The sequence below is a fragment of the Liolophura sinensis genome, chromosome 7, assembly GCF_032854445.1.
Source record: "Liolophura sinensis isolate JHLJ2023 chromosome 7, CUHK_Ljap_v2, whole genome shotgun sequence".
NCBI classification, from domain to species: domain Eukaryota; kingdom Metazoa; phylum Mollusca; class Polyplacophora; order Chitonida; family Chitonidae; genus Liolophura; species Liolophura sinensis.
Genome location: NC_088301.1, coordinates 32,495,417 through 32,511,417, shown reverse-complemented (window position 1 = coordinate 32,511,417; position 16,001 = coordinate 32,495,417). Strand labels below are relative to the sequence as shown.

The window sequence follows — 16,001 nt, the reverse complement described above, 5'->3', positions numbered from 1 at the left end:
TTCATGTACGTTTCATTGGCTCAGTTTCATTGAATTTAAGAATGTCCTTTAATTTCAGCTTTGTGGGCCATTCCCTAGGAAACATCATCATACGTTCAGCCCTATCGCGTCCAGAGTTGGCTCCCTTTATCAGCAAACTCTACACATTCTTGTCCCTGTCTGGACCTCACCTAGGTACTCTGTACAACAACAGTGGCCTGGTCAACATGGGTAAGCGACCAGGCATCCACGAGGATGTAATCAAATAATTTACCTTCTTGGTATAATATCTAAGTTTAAAGGTACGGTAAATGACCTAAAGTTTCGTACATGAGTTACTGTTGGGAACTTCACATGATCTGATCTGAGCAAGATGACAGAAGAGAGCGATTAGCCTCCCGCCCGTTTCATTACCTCGCATGGCACTTAGTAGCTCTGGTCGCTGATCCTGGCCACATGGGTTCAAGTTACTGATAGTGAGGGGTGCAAGTCTCCTGACAAATAGGCCTACATCTGGATTTCCGATACACGCGTGAATGAAATCGAAGAAAGTATGAAGACTTCTCTGTGCGATATCTATTTGTTTGACCGCGCCAAACAAGGAATGTACGTTGCAGAAGAACCGATTATTGGGGTTAGGCTTACATGGAAGTCATCGCACACCGTTATATGGTGAATGGTTGTCTGCTGAGATCTCTCATTATGCAGCGAATATGTGTAAAGATGTTTTCAGCTAAAAACGAATTTTACTGAGAAATGTCTGTCATCAGTTTCCAGTATCAGTCTACACCCACATTTTGTTTCTTTACAATTGGAACAGTCATCCTATTGATGAAGAAGATTTTTCTCTGCCTTTTGAAATTGGAAACCTCCCAATAAACACAGAAAACATACTGCATGCAAGGTTTCTGAAAACTACCACGATTTACTTTTACAACCTATTGATAGCACTGTGTTTGAGGCCGGCATATCGGGAGAACGATTCGTTTGAGTTGTTATCACATTAGGAGTTAGCACAACACCATCCCTGGCTTTATAAACAACATGGTTTATGATATGTTTATGACAGTTTTGCCCAAATGTGATTTATGTATCGCGTGCGACCGATAAGATTATTGTTTTCAGCAAATATTGTATTCGCCAGCAAAAATCATGTGATCAATGGGTAGACACATGGAAATAGTGAGTCTTGTGACTGTAAGTGACTTGTATCTACGTGTAGATAAAACCAGTCTGTGTGACTAAATTCAGTTTTATGTAAATTAGGTGTGCATGTTTACGAAATATGGGCGGAACTTTGACAATCTTTCAAATTACGTCAGAATGAACAAGAAATGTTTAGTTGCGGCAGTGCAAACGCACATGTGTAGATGTTGCTTTGATCGCAATCTGACATCTTCATCTTGTCTGCTGCTAGGCCTAGTTTGCAAGTATTGATTTACACTATGCAAAATTCTGCTCCAACTTTGTATACGAAAAGCCCTTCAGTTTAAAAACGGATATTTGACATGACACTCCACATGCGTAAAGGTACTGGGTAATCACACTTAATATCCGTATTTTCTCCCAAATTCCAGTTTATTACAAAATAACGATAATAAACTGTCAACCTATTGCGAAGTGCATGTACTAAAATTGTTATGATTAAAACTGAGGACAACATTGAACTGTCGGTGGTAGGAGCATAGACCAACTGCTTGGTGAAGCGTGGGCTTGTTTATTACATTCTTGTACTGTCAGTATAATCCCCTGACCACCCCTGATGCTCTCCTGCGGCGTTCAGTCAGTAACAACCACAATCAACGCAATGAATCCTGGGATACACTTTCCGAGTCCCAGGGTGAAACTTAAGGTCATTTACTGCACTTATAAGATCATGTTCACTTGTCTGGTTGTCCTGTGTAAAAATACTAGTGGCCGTGTCTGAGTGTCGACAACCAGCTCCCTCCTTTGCAGGTATTGCAAAGGTACAGTTTAACATGGATTTTGATGATGTAAAAACGTTTTGTGATGCTTTGACCATAACATGTTGTTGTCATGTCATTTCATTTGCCTGTTGGTCTGGCATTGGAAATCTTGAGAATATGTTTGTATATGTTTGCTATAATTCGTGTTTGTTCTTCTCTTGACTACGATGCTGGTCCTGTTTGGTGCCATTTTAAGCTGCGTAGGTATTATAAGTTCGCAAAGCTTGTGACAGCCATTACCATTACGGCTAATTTGATTGTGAAGTAGTTGGATAGATTAGATTGATCCTCTGTTGTCTCTGATGTAAACTTATGTGATAAGTGTGTAATTTTTGCCTGGGTTTTCAGGGATGTGGTTTATGCAGAAGTGGAAGAAGTCGGGTTCCCTGCTTCAGTTATCTCTCAAGGATCACGCTGACCCTAGACAGACGTTTCTTTACAAACTCAGTATGAAGCCAGGTAAGACTTATCCACCCACATCACAAACAAACGAATCAGGAAATAAAGCTGCCATAAATCATTCAATAACTTATTTGTTATGTCTCAAATATCAAACGGTGTCACTAGGGAACAAAATTTAGTTGCTGAGTATGAAAATTGGAGAAGATATATGTGAAAGGTATATAATAATCAAGGATATTGGCTATCTTTGACAGAAACAGACTACTGTGTGCAAACTGAACTTAAATTTTAGAAGGGCTCAAAATTTAGTTCAAATGTACTAAAGACCAGCATAAAGATGAGCACATGTATTATTAGACATACAGATACAAATAGGATAAATGTGTGGGAGTATACTTCAACATGCAGCTGACCTCTTTGTTGGCCTAGTTCTTGAGAGGTTAAAGCAAGGAAACAGGACTCAGGACTGGTTGTCCTGGTGTCAGTATGATGTGACTGGGTGGGGTGTCATGTCTGGTGCCTTCAACATTATAGGGGCCTCCGTGGCTCAGTCGGTTAAAGCGCTAGCGCAGCATAATTACCCAGGAGTCTCTCACCAATGCGGTCGCTGTGAGTTCTAGTCCAGCTCATGCTGGCTTCCTCTCCGGCCGTACGTGAGAAGGTCTGCCAGCAACCTGCGGATGGTCGTGAGTTTCCACCCACCATAATGCTGGCCGCCGTCGTATAAGTGAAATATTCTTGAGTACGGTGTAAAACAACAATCAAAAAAAAAAAAAAAAAAAAATCAACATTATACTTCAGTGACAGCAGCCCTTTGGACTCGCCCTGCCACAAGAGGACACAGTATATACACAAAATATAATTATTATACTAATATTTGATGCCCATACCCACCCACAAACATAAATCAGAATATTAATCAAATCCTGTTTAATTACATGTAGTTCTCTGTATTCTCTGTGTGACCCTATGTTAAAATTAGCTGATTCACCCGGCTGTGAATAAAGCTATATTGTTGTAATGCCTTATCTCAGAAAATGCATATAAAATTTTCCTTTTAAACTGATGTTTGTTTTTTATGGATTGTCATTGAAGGTTTGGAGCTGTTCAGGTACGTTCTTTTGGTGGGATCTGCACAAGATCGTTATGTTCCATTCCATTCCTCACGGATTGAGGTGTGTCGGCCAGCTCAGAGGGATAACTCAACGTTTGGTAAGAATACATCCTGATCACATGACTTATTGGTTGCAGCTGATTGGCCCCTGACGACTGACTTGATTTCCAGCTGTTGCTTGTTTTTACTGTGGTTTTATTTTAGGAAGTGTGCCAGGTTCCTGCCAAAGGGTGGGTAACTCTAGGTACTCTAGAATAAATAAACATGAACAGGAAAGAGAAAGAAAGTTCACAGCTAATACCATATTTTGGGTCAGTCAGTCAAACTTTGTTCTTACCGTCATTGGGAGTGAAAGTGTTTATCATTACTGACGATGATTTTGTAACGAAACAATTATAGTATTAGATCAAACCAGAATTGTGTGAGTTTTTGACTTTTTCGATAAATTGGCTTGCTTTATTAGGTGAAAATGGGATGTTTTTAAAATGGGATTTTATTTTCCCAACATTCAGTAGACTAATGGCTTCTGTTGGAAGCCCACTAGATCACGGCCAATGAGGCAGCATTTTTCATTGTATCTCCCACCGATTGGCTTGTGGTTTTAAGTCAGGTGGTTGTAATAAGATGTGGCTAGTGTGCAGTTGTTTATCCAGGTATCTAGCTGGTTTCTTCTGCACACTTTCTTCCTACCATAAACCTGATTGCTATCTTTATATGTGAAATATTCTGGAGAACAGAATAGAACACTAATCAAATAAATAAATAAATAAATACTGGAATTTGTGAAAAATCGACTGATGCTTTTGACCTTATACAGGTGCTGTCTACTGTGAAATGGTGGAGAACATCATGCGACCCATCATCCACAACTCTGGAACCACCCTCATCCGCTATGACGTATTCCATGCGCTGCCCAGCACAGCCAATACCATCATTGGCAGAGCTGCTCATATTGCTGTCTTAGACTCGGAGCTCTTCATAGAAAAATTCCTCATGGTGGCCGGCTTGAAATACTTCCGATGACATCGTGTGATCTGTCTGGAAATAACGGTCATTCATTGTGATCTTCTGGTAGAAATTCAAATCAGCCATATGTACAGTTGATTTCCACAGTGTCTGAAACGTGGGACCTGTGGTTATCTCATTCTCTGTACCTTAAATCTTGCCTCAGTGGAGAGTTTGACCCCAAATATCCAAAGAAATCGATTAAAGTTTATTATTATATGGCATTTTGAATTTTTTTTTTTTTTTTTTTTCTGGTGTCCATGTCAACAACAGTGGCTTCAAGACACATTATGGTTAAGTATTGAGTATTGTGGCAAAATAGTAAAAGGTATTAGTATGAAGTCTTGGTAGATGATGGTATTGATTTCATTTGATATCTTAGAAGCACGGTTATCAGTATTCCTACCTGGCTTTGAATACCCCGGCCTTTGTTTTCACTTTATAATACAAGTCTTTTTTCTGTTTGTCAGTTTGTGGCATATACCGAATTTGTTAGTATTCTAAGAGGAATAAAATCTCTAACATTTTCAACACATAAATGGATCATGTGAATACACCAGATAAAGGCAGGATATTTGGATGAACAACAAGTAATACAACTTCAGTTAAGTCTAGTAACTTAGTAATGGATGTAGCCATCATTGAATGGTTTAGACACCAAGTTGAAGGTAGGATGCAGCTGCTTCATGTGTTTGTCTGTGTTTTAAACTCATACAAGCTGAATGCCCGGTTTAGATTGGGTTAAAATGAGAGGAATACTCGAGCATAATTTGTCTAGATTGCTCAATTATAATCCAGCCAGATTTTGTTAAGCTTCCCTCACCAGTGAATACGTTGTTGTTCTTCATTCTTCCTGGCCAAGTGGTATAGGTGGTTGACTTGTATAATTGATGATTTTGTACTAAACTGAGGCAGCAGGGTCAGAAACACAGTTTTTGTCCAATTTTTTCCCCTTTTTTGTTGCCTCTAGACTAGTAAACTTTAGCACCAATCAGAATCGTTTCTTCAAAACACAAATGCGCGAGCTCACCTCCTAAAATCTAGGAGAGAAAATTTGATTGGATGAGTTGGATGATTGGTGTATTTCAGATATTATTGATCCTGAAGAGAGGGAGCAAGTTTTTTCTTCCCTCAGTAAGGTTAAGGTTACCAATCTGATTTGTATTGTTTGATAAAGGCATACACGGCATATGCTTTGTTGAAGACAAATCATGAAGGGAGACCAGGATATTATTTTTGGAGGTGTTTTTGGGTGTTCTCAACATGTAGGATGATTATGCAAGTGTTAAATATGAGATAAAGTAGAAAAGCATATTTAAACTAAAACTTTCCATATGTTATAAATGCAACAAAATGAAAGAGAAAAAAAAAGAAAAAAAAGAAAATAGATGATAGTTTTCACTAAAACTGAAAATAGTAAAAGTAAACCTGGAAGTTTTGTCAAAGTATGTATACTGGCATTACCGGAAATATTGAAATAAAAAATAAATGTTTTTCTTGAATACACACTACATTATTTTGTAAGGCATTTCAGTAGATTTCCTATAAATACTTTATTTTCTCCTGTTTTGTGTTTGTAGCAAGTCAGTGTACTATGTACTTTATAAAGTGTAAGTATTGTAAGGCTTCACCTTCGGTATAAGTTTAATTTCTTTTGAAAATTAAACATTTTTCCTAAGTTTTGTACAATTTTGTTAATTTACCAATGTTCACGTTTTAATCACTAGTTTTTGTATTTTTACTTGTATGTGAGGTATTAATATTTTGTTTTTTTAGTTTCTCTGTATAGCATGAAATACGTAAAAAAATTGTAATTCCAAAAACTGAACTTACTTAGAAATGTTTGTCATCAAGAAAGCTGAAAGTGAAATTTATGGCTTGTTTTCATGGTTTATTCTAATTGCTTTTTTAAAATAAGATAAATGTAAGTTTGTGGATTCCTAATTCCCTGTCTTAGAACATCAAAATGTAATTTGATTAATAATATTATTTTCACTTCTCACAACACACTAAAAAATGCATGAAAAATATAGTCTATTGTGGATAAATCAGTTACTGGTTCTTGCATTATGTTATTATAATGTTCTGAAAAAAAGCATAAACTAACAAAAAAGAATGATTGAAAGCACTATTTATTATGAGGAAGTTAAAGGCCATTTTTCCTCCCCTTACTATGACATCAATGGGTTGTATTACAAAGTTATCATATGTTCAGGACCAGTGTGGTTGTCCCATCAGAAATTTGCCATAGGTTAGCACATGTATGAAAACATATAGCATATGACTTTTAGTGGTTGTGCTTTCCTTCAAGTGTTTTTAAACAAGAAATCCTAATTTTATTTATTCACAGGATATATGGAGTATTCTTATTATGTTATGTATGATTTGCTGTGAGTGATTTTGATTTTATATTTGATATTGTGTTATGTTCATGCCATTTCACTCTGCAGTATTAATTTATGCGATATTGTATTTCAGCTAGTAGAACACTGAAAACTATTTCCACTTCAGTGTAAATAAATAGAGGTAAATGTTAACCAGGTATGGGGTTGAGATAAATGACCAAATGCAATTCGGATTAGTGATGAAGCTTTCATCACTAAATGCTGAATGTCTTTGTGCCTTGATTATCAGTATGAGTTGTTAGACAGTCTTATGTCTGTTGTAAACTTGATCCTAGCTGTCTGAAGTCTTTTGATGTCCAGACTGACTTATCTGTAACTGGATCTGTAGTAACGGCTTCTCCCAGCCCTCAAAAGTGCACTGAAAAAGGTTTTCTTAAAATGTTGTACCAATTGAGAAGCCTTATTTTTTTCACCTTACTTTGAACAGAAGAAGAGAAATCACAGAGGAGCATGTAATCAGTTACAAGGCATTTGGTTAGCTTTTTTGGAAGTGAACAATTTCCTAATGAGAGTTAAAATAGCAAGACTTTGAAATTTTGTTCATACTAAGAAAATATCAGGAAGTCATTATTTTGTCAATCCAGCAAGAATTATTTTCTTTAATTCTTTTACAAAATTTCTTCCTTTCTAGGGAGGCCAAATTTCTTTCAAGTTTTAAAACTATATCTCAAGCGTATGATATTTAGTACTATGCAAAGGAAGCTCCAGATTGTCCTTGATCTGTATAAGGGAATATGGTGGTTTTCTCTATTAAGAAAAACATGTTTACTTTAAAACCCCTTTTTGATTGGAGGGATAGTGAGAGAAAGAATCAATTTTAACTAAAATATTCCTACGCAAACAAGAATTGGATTGCAGAAATAGTAGGTGTGCTGTGAATAGAGTTTACTTCAGATGACTAGTCAGTTTGGGTAAGAGCTGAATCATGACTGAGATTGAATCAAGACCCAGTTAAACTGTTAAAGCTCCTTGGGGACTTCAAACTTATGGTAAGGAGAAAAGGCAAGGCAACATGAATACAAAGCTGACAGCATCATTGTGTCCTTATATGAGATGACAGATATTGTAAGGCAAGAAAATAATGATAAGACAAACTGCTTCTGTGTGAAAGTAGACCCTAATGTTGTTTTGAGTAGTATTCCTTTGACTTTACCAATGTTGAGTTTATTTAACTGTCTGCCATCCTTGGCTTAAGGATACCATACTATATGTAAATGTATGTAATACCTTCAGTGGATTTATCTGTAGTGTGAAATTTGATGAAGCCTGTCAAACTATATGTTACAGAGTTGTGCCCCTTTCATAAAGTACTTCCCAATTTATTCTCTGGAGCTCTTGTGACGATAAACAGAGACGGTGTACTTTGGTAGATTTTGGTTAGCAACATTTTTTTTTTATTTATATAAATTTTTTGAAGCTTGCTACATATAAATGAAATTGTATGAATGAACAGTTTATTAAATGACAGTGTGCAGTTCTGTTAGCAGTGTGCTGATCAATGTCTTTGTTACAATGGTAGCATATACAACTGTATTTAACCTAGAATTTCACCCATGGCTGAAGTTGCATATTTTTCCTGAATCTGAGAATTCTGTTGATAGTAATATGTTATGCTGTTAATATGTCTCTATAAATACACTTCATTGGATGAATTTTTATGGCAAATACATTTAAGGTGCAATTCTGTGACAAAATGAGTATTACTTGGTCTGAAGTAGACCAATTATGAGTTGACTTGCTCTGTCGTCATCTATGTTGTGTGTTTTGAGTGGGCAATAGGTTGTTACTTTTATGCATGTTACTGCATTTATGCAGTTAAGTTGCAAGTTATTTGGAGAATAAACATACTGTCAAGATACATATAGAAATAGATAAAAAAATTAGAGTTGAATCAACACAGTTCAGTTTTGCAAAATGTTGCCTGCTGTTTCATAGAAAGACTCTATTCTGTATTCAGTATTTTGACCTATAAGCATGTTATGTATTTTAACCTTGGGAGCAAACCTGTCCCTTCGTGTGCGAGAACACTAATATTACATCTATTAAGAAGGTTCAATTCTAGTCATGTTCATACGTGTCACAAGTTTGACAAGCATTTATAAATACATCCTAATAAGATACTTAATAGTGTATGTAGCATAATTGGGTGTGATAATATTGATATTTTAGACCTAAAAATCATGCTGGGCAGCTTGAGGGGTTTTTTTTAAGTACTTACAAGCCAAATGTTTTGTCAAGAGAGATATGGAGGTGTGATTTTGTCATGGTGAGTCACTTAGTTATTCATTCTGGGCAGAAGTATTTAATCAGAATGTGTTGTTTTGTTTTTTTTTGTAGACTCTCAGTGATTCGCTTGCAAGCATTCATAACTGCTACAATGACATAATGTTTGAGTGTTAAGGTTAACCTAGTTAAAAGCATTTGAAATATTGGTTATTCTGGTAGTCTGTTTGACCATAATAGGGTCCAGTGACAGGACTCATCTTTTAGAAAATTGGTATGACGGGCCTTCACTTGTGAATCCATGCCTATCCACGTACAAGTATTTAAAATGTAAAACCTCAGAGTAGGGCTACATGTATAATTGCAATGGCAGACATCATATGACCTTTATATTATGGTCACAAGAGGTTATTAGAGAATCCAATATTATCATCATTATCTTTTAAGTTTGCCAGAAGCTTAGTGACGAACTGGTTACAACACATGTGTTATAACGTGGGATGGGAGCAGAGATCTGGTGAAAATAACTAGCTGTCTCTGTTATCTGTGGAACAGCCTATACCCATATTTATCTCTATGCTTAGACCGATTCACTGACTACAGACAGATCCAGATTTATTGCCCATGGACCAGGTCCACAAACTAGTTTTACTTCAGTCAAAGTTTTTAATGTGATGTATACGCATAATTTTAGACCCTATCAAGGGTTAAATGTGGAAAAACCTGAGAAATGTTGTATTTAGACAAATCTATCCCAATTTGAACTTCAGTATCATGCAAGAAGTTTTAAATTTAGTAAAAAAATTGCTCTGTGGAACTGAACCCAGATACTGTTGTCATCACATTATTGTGCATTGATGCGAGTTTTGTTTGTGGAGACAAACTCCTGTCACATTGACGTCTCAAGTGAGGTTCCTAAATGTTGAAATAAAACACAAAACAGGTTAGGTTTTACAATTTCACTGTATATGTGAAATTAGAATATTAAGCAATTCATGTTGCAATATTTGCGGGCTGGAACTAACAGGGTTTTCATTTAAAGTTGGAGGAGAAGGTAAGAGTTCAAAAGTAGGTGGTTGAATTGAAAACGGTTATGTCACAGTTACTATTGATTTACATTGTAAGAACATTCAAAGTAGACAACTTAACAGGGAGAGCAGAACACAGCTATCTGCAGCCTGCTACTTGCCCGTTTTGAACACCATGGACTAATCCTAATGGATTGTCACAGCTTTAATATCCTACATTTGATGTGAGCTCCCTGAACAAATCACAGTGACAATGTCAGTTATATACTGTCAGGACTGTAGTTCAATTGGCCTCAATTTCACTCAAGTCTGATGTACTGTCAAGACTGTAGTTCACATTGGCCTCAATTTCAGTCAAGTCTGATGTACTGTCAAGACTGTAGTTCAGTTTCACTCAAGTCTAATGTACTTTCAGGACTGTAGTTCAATTGGCCTCAATTTCACTTAAGTCTCATGTACTGTCAAGACTGTAGTTCAGTTTCACTCAAGTCTAATGTACTGTCAGGACTGTACTTCACATTGGCCTCAATTTCAGTCAAATCTGATGTACTGTCAAGACTAGTTCAGTTTCACTCAAGTCTAATGTACTTTCAGGACTGTAGTTCACATTGGCCACAATTTCACTCAAGTTCTCATGTACTGTCAGGACTGTTGTTCACATTGCCCTCAATTTCTCAAGTCACATCTAATATGCACCCCCACTATTTATGGTAAATGACCTAAAATTTGCCCAGAAGTTGCACATTTTACCCGATTCTCGGAGTCTTATTGATCTTAGGGTTACTTGAAAAATATATGTTTCAGCTGTGAAGTAATGTTTTGTGACATTATTTACCTCCAAAAATGCACTTTTTTGGGTAAGTTTTAGGACATTTACTCTGCATGTACGTGTCACAAGTATGAGATCTGAAGGAACACCTAGGCTAGCCTCAGCCTGTCTGACAACACTTCTTTAGTTGGACATTCCAGTTGAATTCTGATAAGGCATTAATGCATAATCCAACCTTTTCACATTAGCAAGATGCTTATTCAAGCCTGTTGTGAGGGCATTGTGCACTCTGATAACATTACCCTTCTTGTGAAGCCCTGAAATTGGCTGACCCAACCAGTGTAGTTTTGTTTCCAAAATCAAATTAAAAAGGTGCATTCATGTAAATCACACTGAAAGTTGCTGGTACAACCATGAAAAAGTTGAAGAATTGATGGTACTAAGATTTTGAACCCCTCCAAACATAGTAGAGTCAGGGGCTGGTTTGGAGGCAGGTATTGCTTTGCATCTGGTGAGAGACAAGTCAGTAGAAGGTAATGAAGGCTACCAGATCTGAGATTAATGAGATGGACTTCATGCAAAGCAATAATCGGTCATGTTCATGTTTTATGTGCCCATTTGTAAACTATGGGATAAAGAACACACAAAGTTTTTGCCAAATGCATTACTGCAAGATGTATAATAACTTCTTCTGCTTGGCATAACTATACATACATATATGATATATATATATTTTATATGAATGTTTATACTTGCCTGTGCGTACACTTTTGTGTTGACTAGTAAGCTGTGTATATCTATAAAGGAAAAAATAGCAAAGCTACATGTACATTCGCCTATCTCTGTGTGAAAAATGACATACTGTTGTAAACCCAAGCCAGGTCTGACACGTGGATGTTATTTACGTGTACTTATACATTCAAATCATGTTTGCCAATATTGTCCGTCTCATGCATATTCATGATGTAATTCTTGTACAGTTTTGTACTCCCTCTCTATTATATATATAATATATATATATATATATATATACACACATGTATATATATTTCCGATGTGCTCTCTGAGTTATCCATTGTTGAACATGTCTAAAATAAAGGATTGTTTGACATTCATTTTGTCTGTCTAGATTGATTGTGTGCACTCTCAGGCATGTATTCTTCCAATGTTAATACTAAAAGATGTGTTTTGGATCCTTGAATGTGTTCAGCCTTGGATTCATGCCTCTGTACAACGACGTAAGGTCTGTGGTGTGTGCCAATCTACTACTTTCCACACTGACTTGTGTCGAACTAGATCTGAAGAAACGCCTCACCCCAGCCTTCAAAATTCAGAAAATTGATTTGCTTCTCCAATCAAATACTTTGGGAAATTAAGTTCACCAATTTGTGTATTGAGACGGTATTACTGTTGATTGGCTCAGAGATTTGACCTCTCAAATCAAAGAAAGGTCATCCAGCAAGTTTGTGTAGCAACAAGTTAGCATAGGAAGTGTCCACAATGGAACATCCTCTTCGTGTTCCTTTTCTTCAGATGCATACACACCTGAGCTTAATACATCATGCTGTACATTTGAGATTTACCAGAGATTTCAGCAAAAAATCCATATCTGCTACTGATATCGTCTTGTCTAAATCTTCACAGCCCTATTATTACCTTTCAGGAAATTTCAGACTCATTCCTGTACTATTTGCAGTGTAAAAATGATTTTAAAATTTGGAAAAGTTGTAATACGACATGCTGTATAGAATTTCAGAACTTTATTACTGATTTGGATCTTTTACATGTGCCTAGACGAGGCTGATATTTTGTGAAAAATAATTACTGGGCTGTTTTAAAATAACAGCAAAAGTTGGCCTTGGTGTGCACATTGATTTTTTGCCAAAAATCTCTGCTTTAGCTGATAATGGGTGCTGACACTTAGGCTAAGACCTAACCTAAGTACAGGCAACCAAATAAAATATGAATATTGCGAAACTTCATCTTAAACATGCAGCCAAGAAATAAGAACACAAAAAATTATTTTTTGGAAACTTTTGTTTTATTATATGTGAAAAGATTCAAAGTACAAAAGAGAAAGTGAGAGAAGTATGATAGAGTGATAGATGTAGCAAAGATGTATGTGGTGCTTTAGGTCTTTTTACAAAACTAAAAATTCTACATTTCTACACTGCAGAGTTTGATACATGCATGGACGCCTGCAATCAGACCTCCATAAAAACATACTGTACTTGGAAATTTTGCCCATTTCACTATTTGTGCTGCTTTTACTCAGCTTAACTAGGTGATGCTGCCATTTCTCACAGTACTAAAGATAACTATAAACATTTCCATTGCCATCATCAGTATTAAATACATTTGAATACATTTAAAAAAAACTATTCCAGTTCGGAGAGAAAGCAGTGTGCAATTTACCTGATGTCACATGAAAAACATTCCTGAAATGACACTGAATGAGGCAAATAGGATGTCAGGTAGGGGTAATTTTGCTGGAATTGTTGATAAAAACATTTGATAGTACAGCATGATTTATGTCCTACATGTCAACAATTGCTGGCATCACCTGTTCTTGGATGATGTAATATGAAAGTGACGATCAACTCTCTGTATGTGTACAAGACATGCAAGCCAGGCATTGATACTGTGCACAACTGATTGTAACTCAAGAAAGCCTCCTCAGTTTATCTCCATTATCTGCATCTATTCCGCGGATTACCCCCTTTTGTTATTTGTCACATTTCCTTTATCCACCTTGAATTTCCTTGTCTGATTTTAAAATTACACAGGACTGTTTCATATCAAGTCAAACTCCAGAAATTAAACTGCTCCACTCTGTAATCTGGCTCTTTTGGAAGATGTTTTCTTTTTGCGAGCTGCGTTCTCATTTTCCTCTCCACTAACTGATGAAGATATGCTTTTGGAGGTATGATGCTGTACCGTAGCGTGTCACCGTGGACACCCCCATCAATGAACTTGGTCTTGAACAATACATTGGCATTGTTGAAACATTCCATCCTTGAGAGACACCACAATGACTATAAAAAAATAAAACAAATTGCTAAACATTTCACCCATCATACAACATAATGAACTCCAACGCAAAAAACATAAAATGTGACAACTGTTTCACTTGTCATCCTTGTGAGAAACCCAATGAATGATTATAGCTTAATGCCACATGGATAATATTTCAGCCATACTGTGGCGAGAACAAGGTGAAAAACAAGAGGCGGTTCAGGTTTTCAATATGGTAGTGAGAACATCAAAACAAAACCAAAATGTTTGGGCAGGTTTAAAATCAGGTAAGAAAAAATCAAAACAGTTAAAACTTGAAAACTAGCATATTTTAAAAATAGTTTAGCTAGAAAACTATATGTATATAACTTTTTATCAATAAATTAGCTGCAAGATAAAGTCTATCAGACCATCTTACAGGCTGATGAACAAAGATGGGTAACCCAACCTTAACATACAGTTACCTTTGAAGTGAAGTAGAACTTATAGGACTAAATGTCCATAAATCTCATCCATGACTAACTTGCCCATATTTCCTGATTCTGAGAGTTCTATTGAGTTTAGAAAGGTGTTTTGAGGTTTGAGGTATGGGACGGGCATTCTACTGGAAAATTGTCAGGTTCAGCACCAAAAGTAATATTTTGTGACATTTATTTGCCTCTAAAAATGCACTTTTGTGGGCTAACATTTAGTCATGCAGTACTTCAGCTCTCCTAATGATGTGCTGATGTAGAGAGAGTTACTGAGTAAAACCTAACAAAATTGGTTGGGTAACTTAGCTGTTCAACAAAGAACTGTTGGTTAACAAAAAAAGGGTATATTTATTCAGTAAAAATGTGTGTTTCAATAAATCTGAAATCTGACATGTCGCTTTGTCTTGGATTTGGTCAGCAGAACTGGACCCTCCTAATTTTGCTAGCTTTCACGCTGTAGCTCTCTGTACATCACATCATAGTCAGTCTATGAGTAGGAGATTTACAGTGGAGTATCTAAGCAGATCTTGGCGTTTAGTGAGCTTACCTGTGAGTGTTTGAAGTGAGAGTTGATCATCTGGCCGATGTTCTGTGTGTGGGAGAGGTCCAGGGCAGCATCCACCTCATCCAGGATGTATATAGGGGCAGGTTGAAGAGAAGCATGGCCAAGATTAGGGACAAGGCCACCAGAGATCTGACAACACAACATAGTCTTGTGCAAACACAGAGCTAACTTCATGTCGCTTTCCAGGGGCCCCTTGCACAAAGTAATTGTGGCCTAAGATGACTGTAACTACCACGGTAACATGCTGTTGTAACATTTGCCACCAAAGTAGTTACAATCAACTCAACCTTTGTGCAAGAAGCCAAAGGAGATTTCTATTTTAGATTTATGGGCTGTTTTGCAAAGATTAAAATACATGAAATGAATACAATAAGTATACAAAATAAGAAATCTTTATAAAGGTTAGAGCTTTCTACACACCTCTGGCCTCCACTCAGTTCGTGGAGCGACTCCTTCCATACGTCTCCGAAGCCACTTTAACTATGAGTCCATCAAGAACAGTCTGACCCTCAGGAGGAGACAACTTGGCTTGGGTGCCCGGTAACAGAGTGGAGAATATTGAACCAAAGTCCTAGTGAAGAAATAAATATCTAGATGGACATCTACAACATATTTGACACCATCACAGCTGCTTAGTAAAGGCTGATGCACTGAGCCTAATAGTGTTATTCTTCTAACTGTTGGAACATCAGGTTTGGTTAGCCAAGAATAAGAACAACAAAAAACAATTTCTTTTTTTTCACAGGGTTAGTCCATCTAATGACAACAAATGTTGATCTACAGTTACTGAATTTTTATGGATATATCAGCTTATCAAATAAAGCTTTGGTAAATCTAATAATTTACATGTTTATTTGTGGATGATGCATTCCTACCGCTTTATTTAGTTCGATTTGGAACACACTTGCAGTACTAGTAGTTATTTAATTTATTTTGATCCATTAGATTTTGATCCAAAGTTTCGTATTCAACACTGAAAAGAAATGGATTATGTAAACCTTACAACAAAAATTGCAAGCTAAGTGCAAGTTAAATGGACAGCAAGAGTTCAGTTAA

The 16,001-nt window shown here is 36.6% G+C and overlaps 2 protein-coding genes across 2 annotated transcripts in view; one reads left to right on the top strand and one right to left on the bottom strand.

Moving 5' to 3' along the window:
• The window catches only part of LOC135469620 (protein FAM135A-like), a 36,847-nt gene extending 24,962 nt beyond the window's left edge, over nucleotides 1-11,885 (top strand). Inside the window, exons 18-21 of the mRNA XM_064748131.1 lie at nucleotides 59-210; nucleotides 2,295-2,405; nucleotides 3,444-3,560; nucleotides 4,280-11,885. Coding sequence (XP_064604201.1) covers nucleotides 59-210; nucleotides 2,295-2,405; nucleotides 3,444-3,560; nucleotides 4,280-4,485 — 586 coding nt within the window. The 3' untranslated portion in view covers nucleotides 4,486-11,885. The remainder of the gene's footprint in view (nucleotides 1-58; nucleotides 211-2,294; nucleotides 2,406-3,443; nucleotides 3,561-4,279) is intronic.
• Nucleotides 11,886-12,950: 1,065 nt separating this feature from the next.
• Nucleotides 12,951-16,001, bottom strand: part of LOC135470130 (structural maintenance of chromosomes protein 2-like) — a 29,387-nt gene continuing 26,336 nt past the window's right edge. The window contains 9 exon segments of the mRNA XM_064748893.1: nucleotides 12,951-13,829; nucleotides 13,831-13,854; nucleotides 13,856-13,897; nucleotides 13,899-13,927; nucleotide 14,578; nucleotides 14,928-15,031; nucleotides 15,034-15,074; nucleotides 15,366-15,420; nucleotides 15,423-15,516. Coding sequence (XP_064604963.1) covers nucleotides 13,710-13,829; nucleotides 13,831-13,854; nucleotides 13,856-13,897; nucleotides 13,899-13,927; nucleotide 14,578; nucleotides 14,928-15,031; nucleotides 15,034-15,074; nucleotides 15,366-15,420; nucleotides 15,423-15,516 — 510 coding nt within the window. The 3' untranslated portion in view covers nucleotides 12,951-13,709.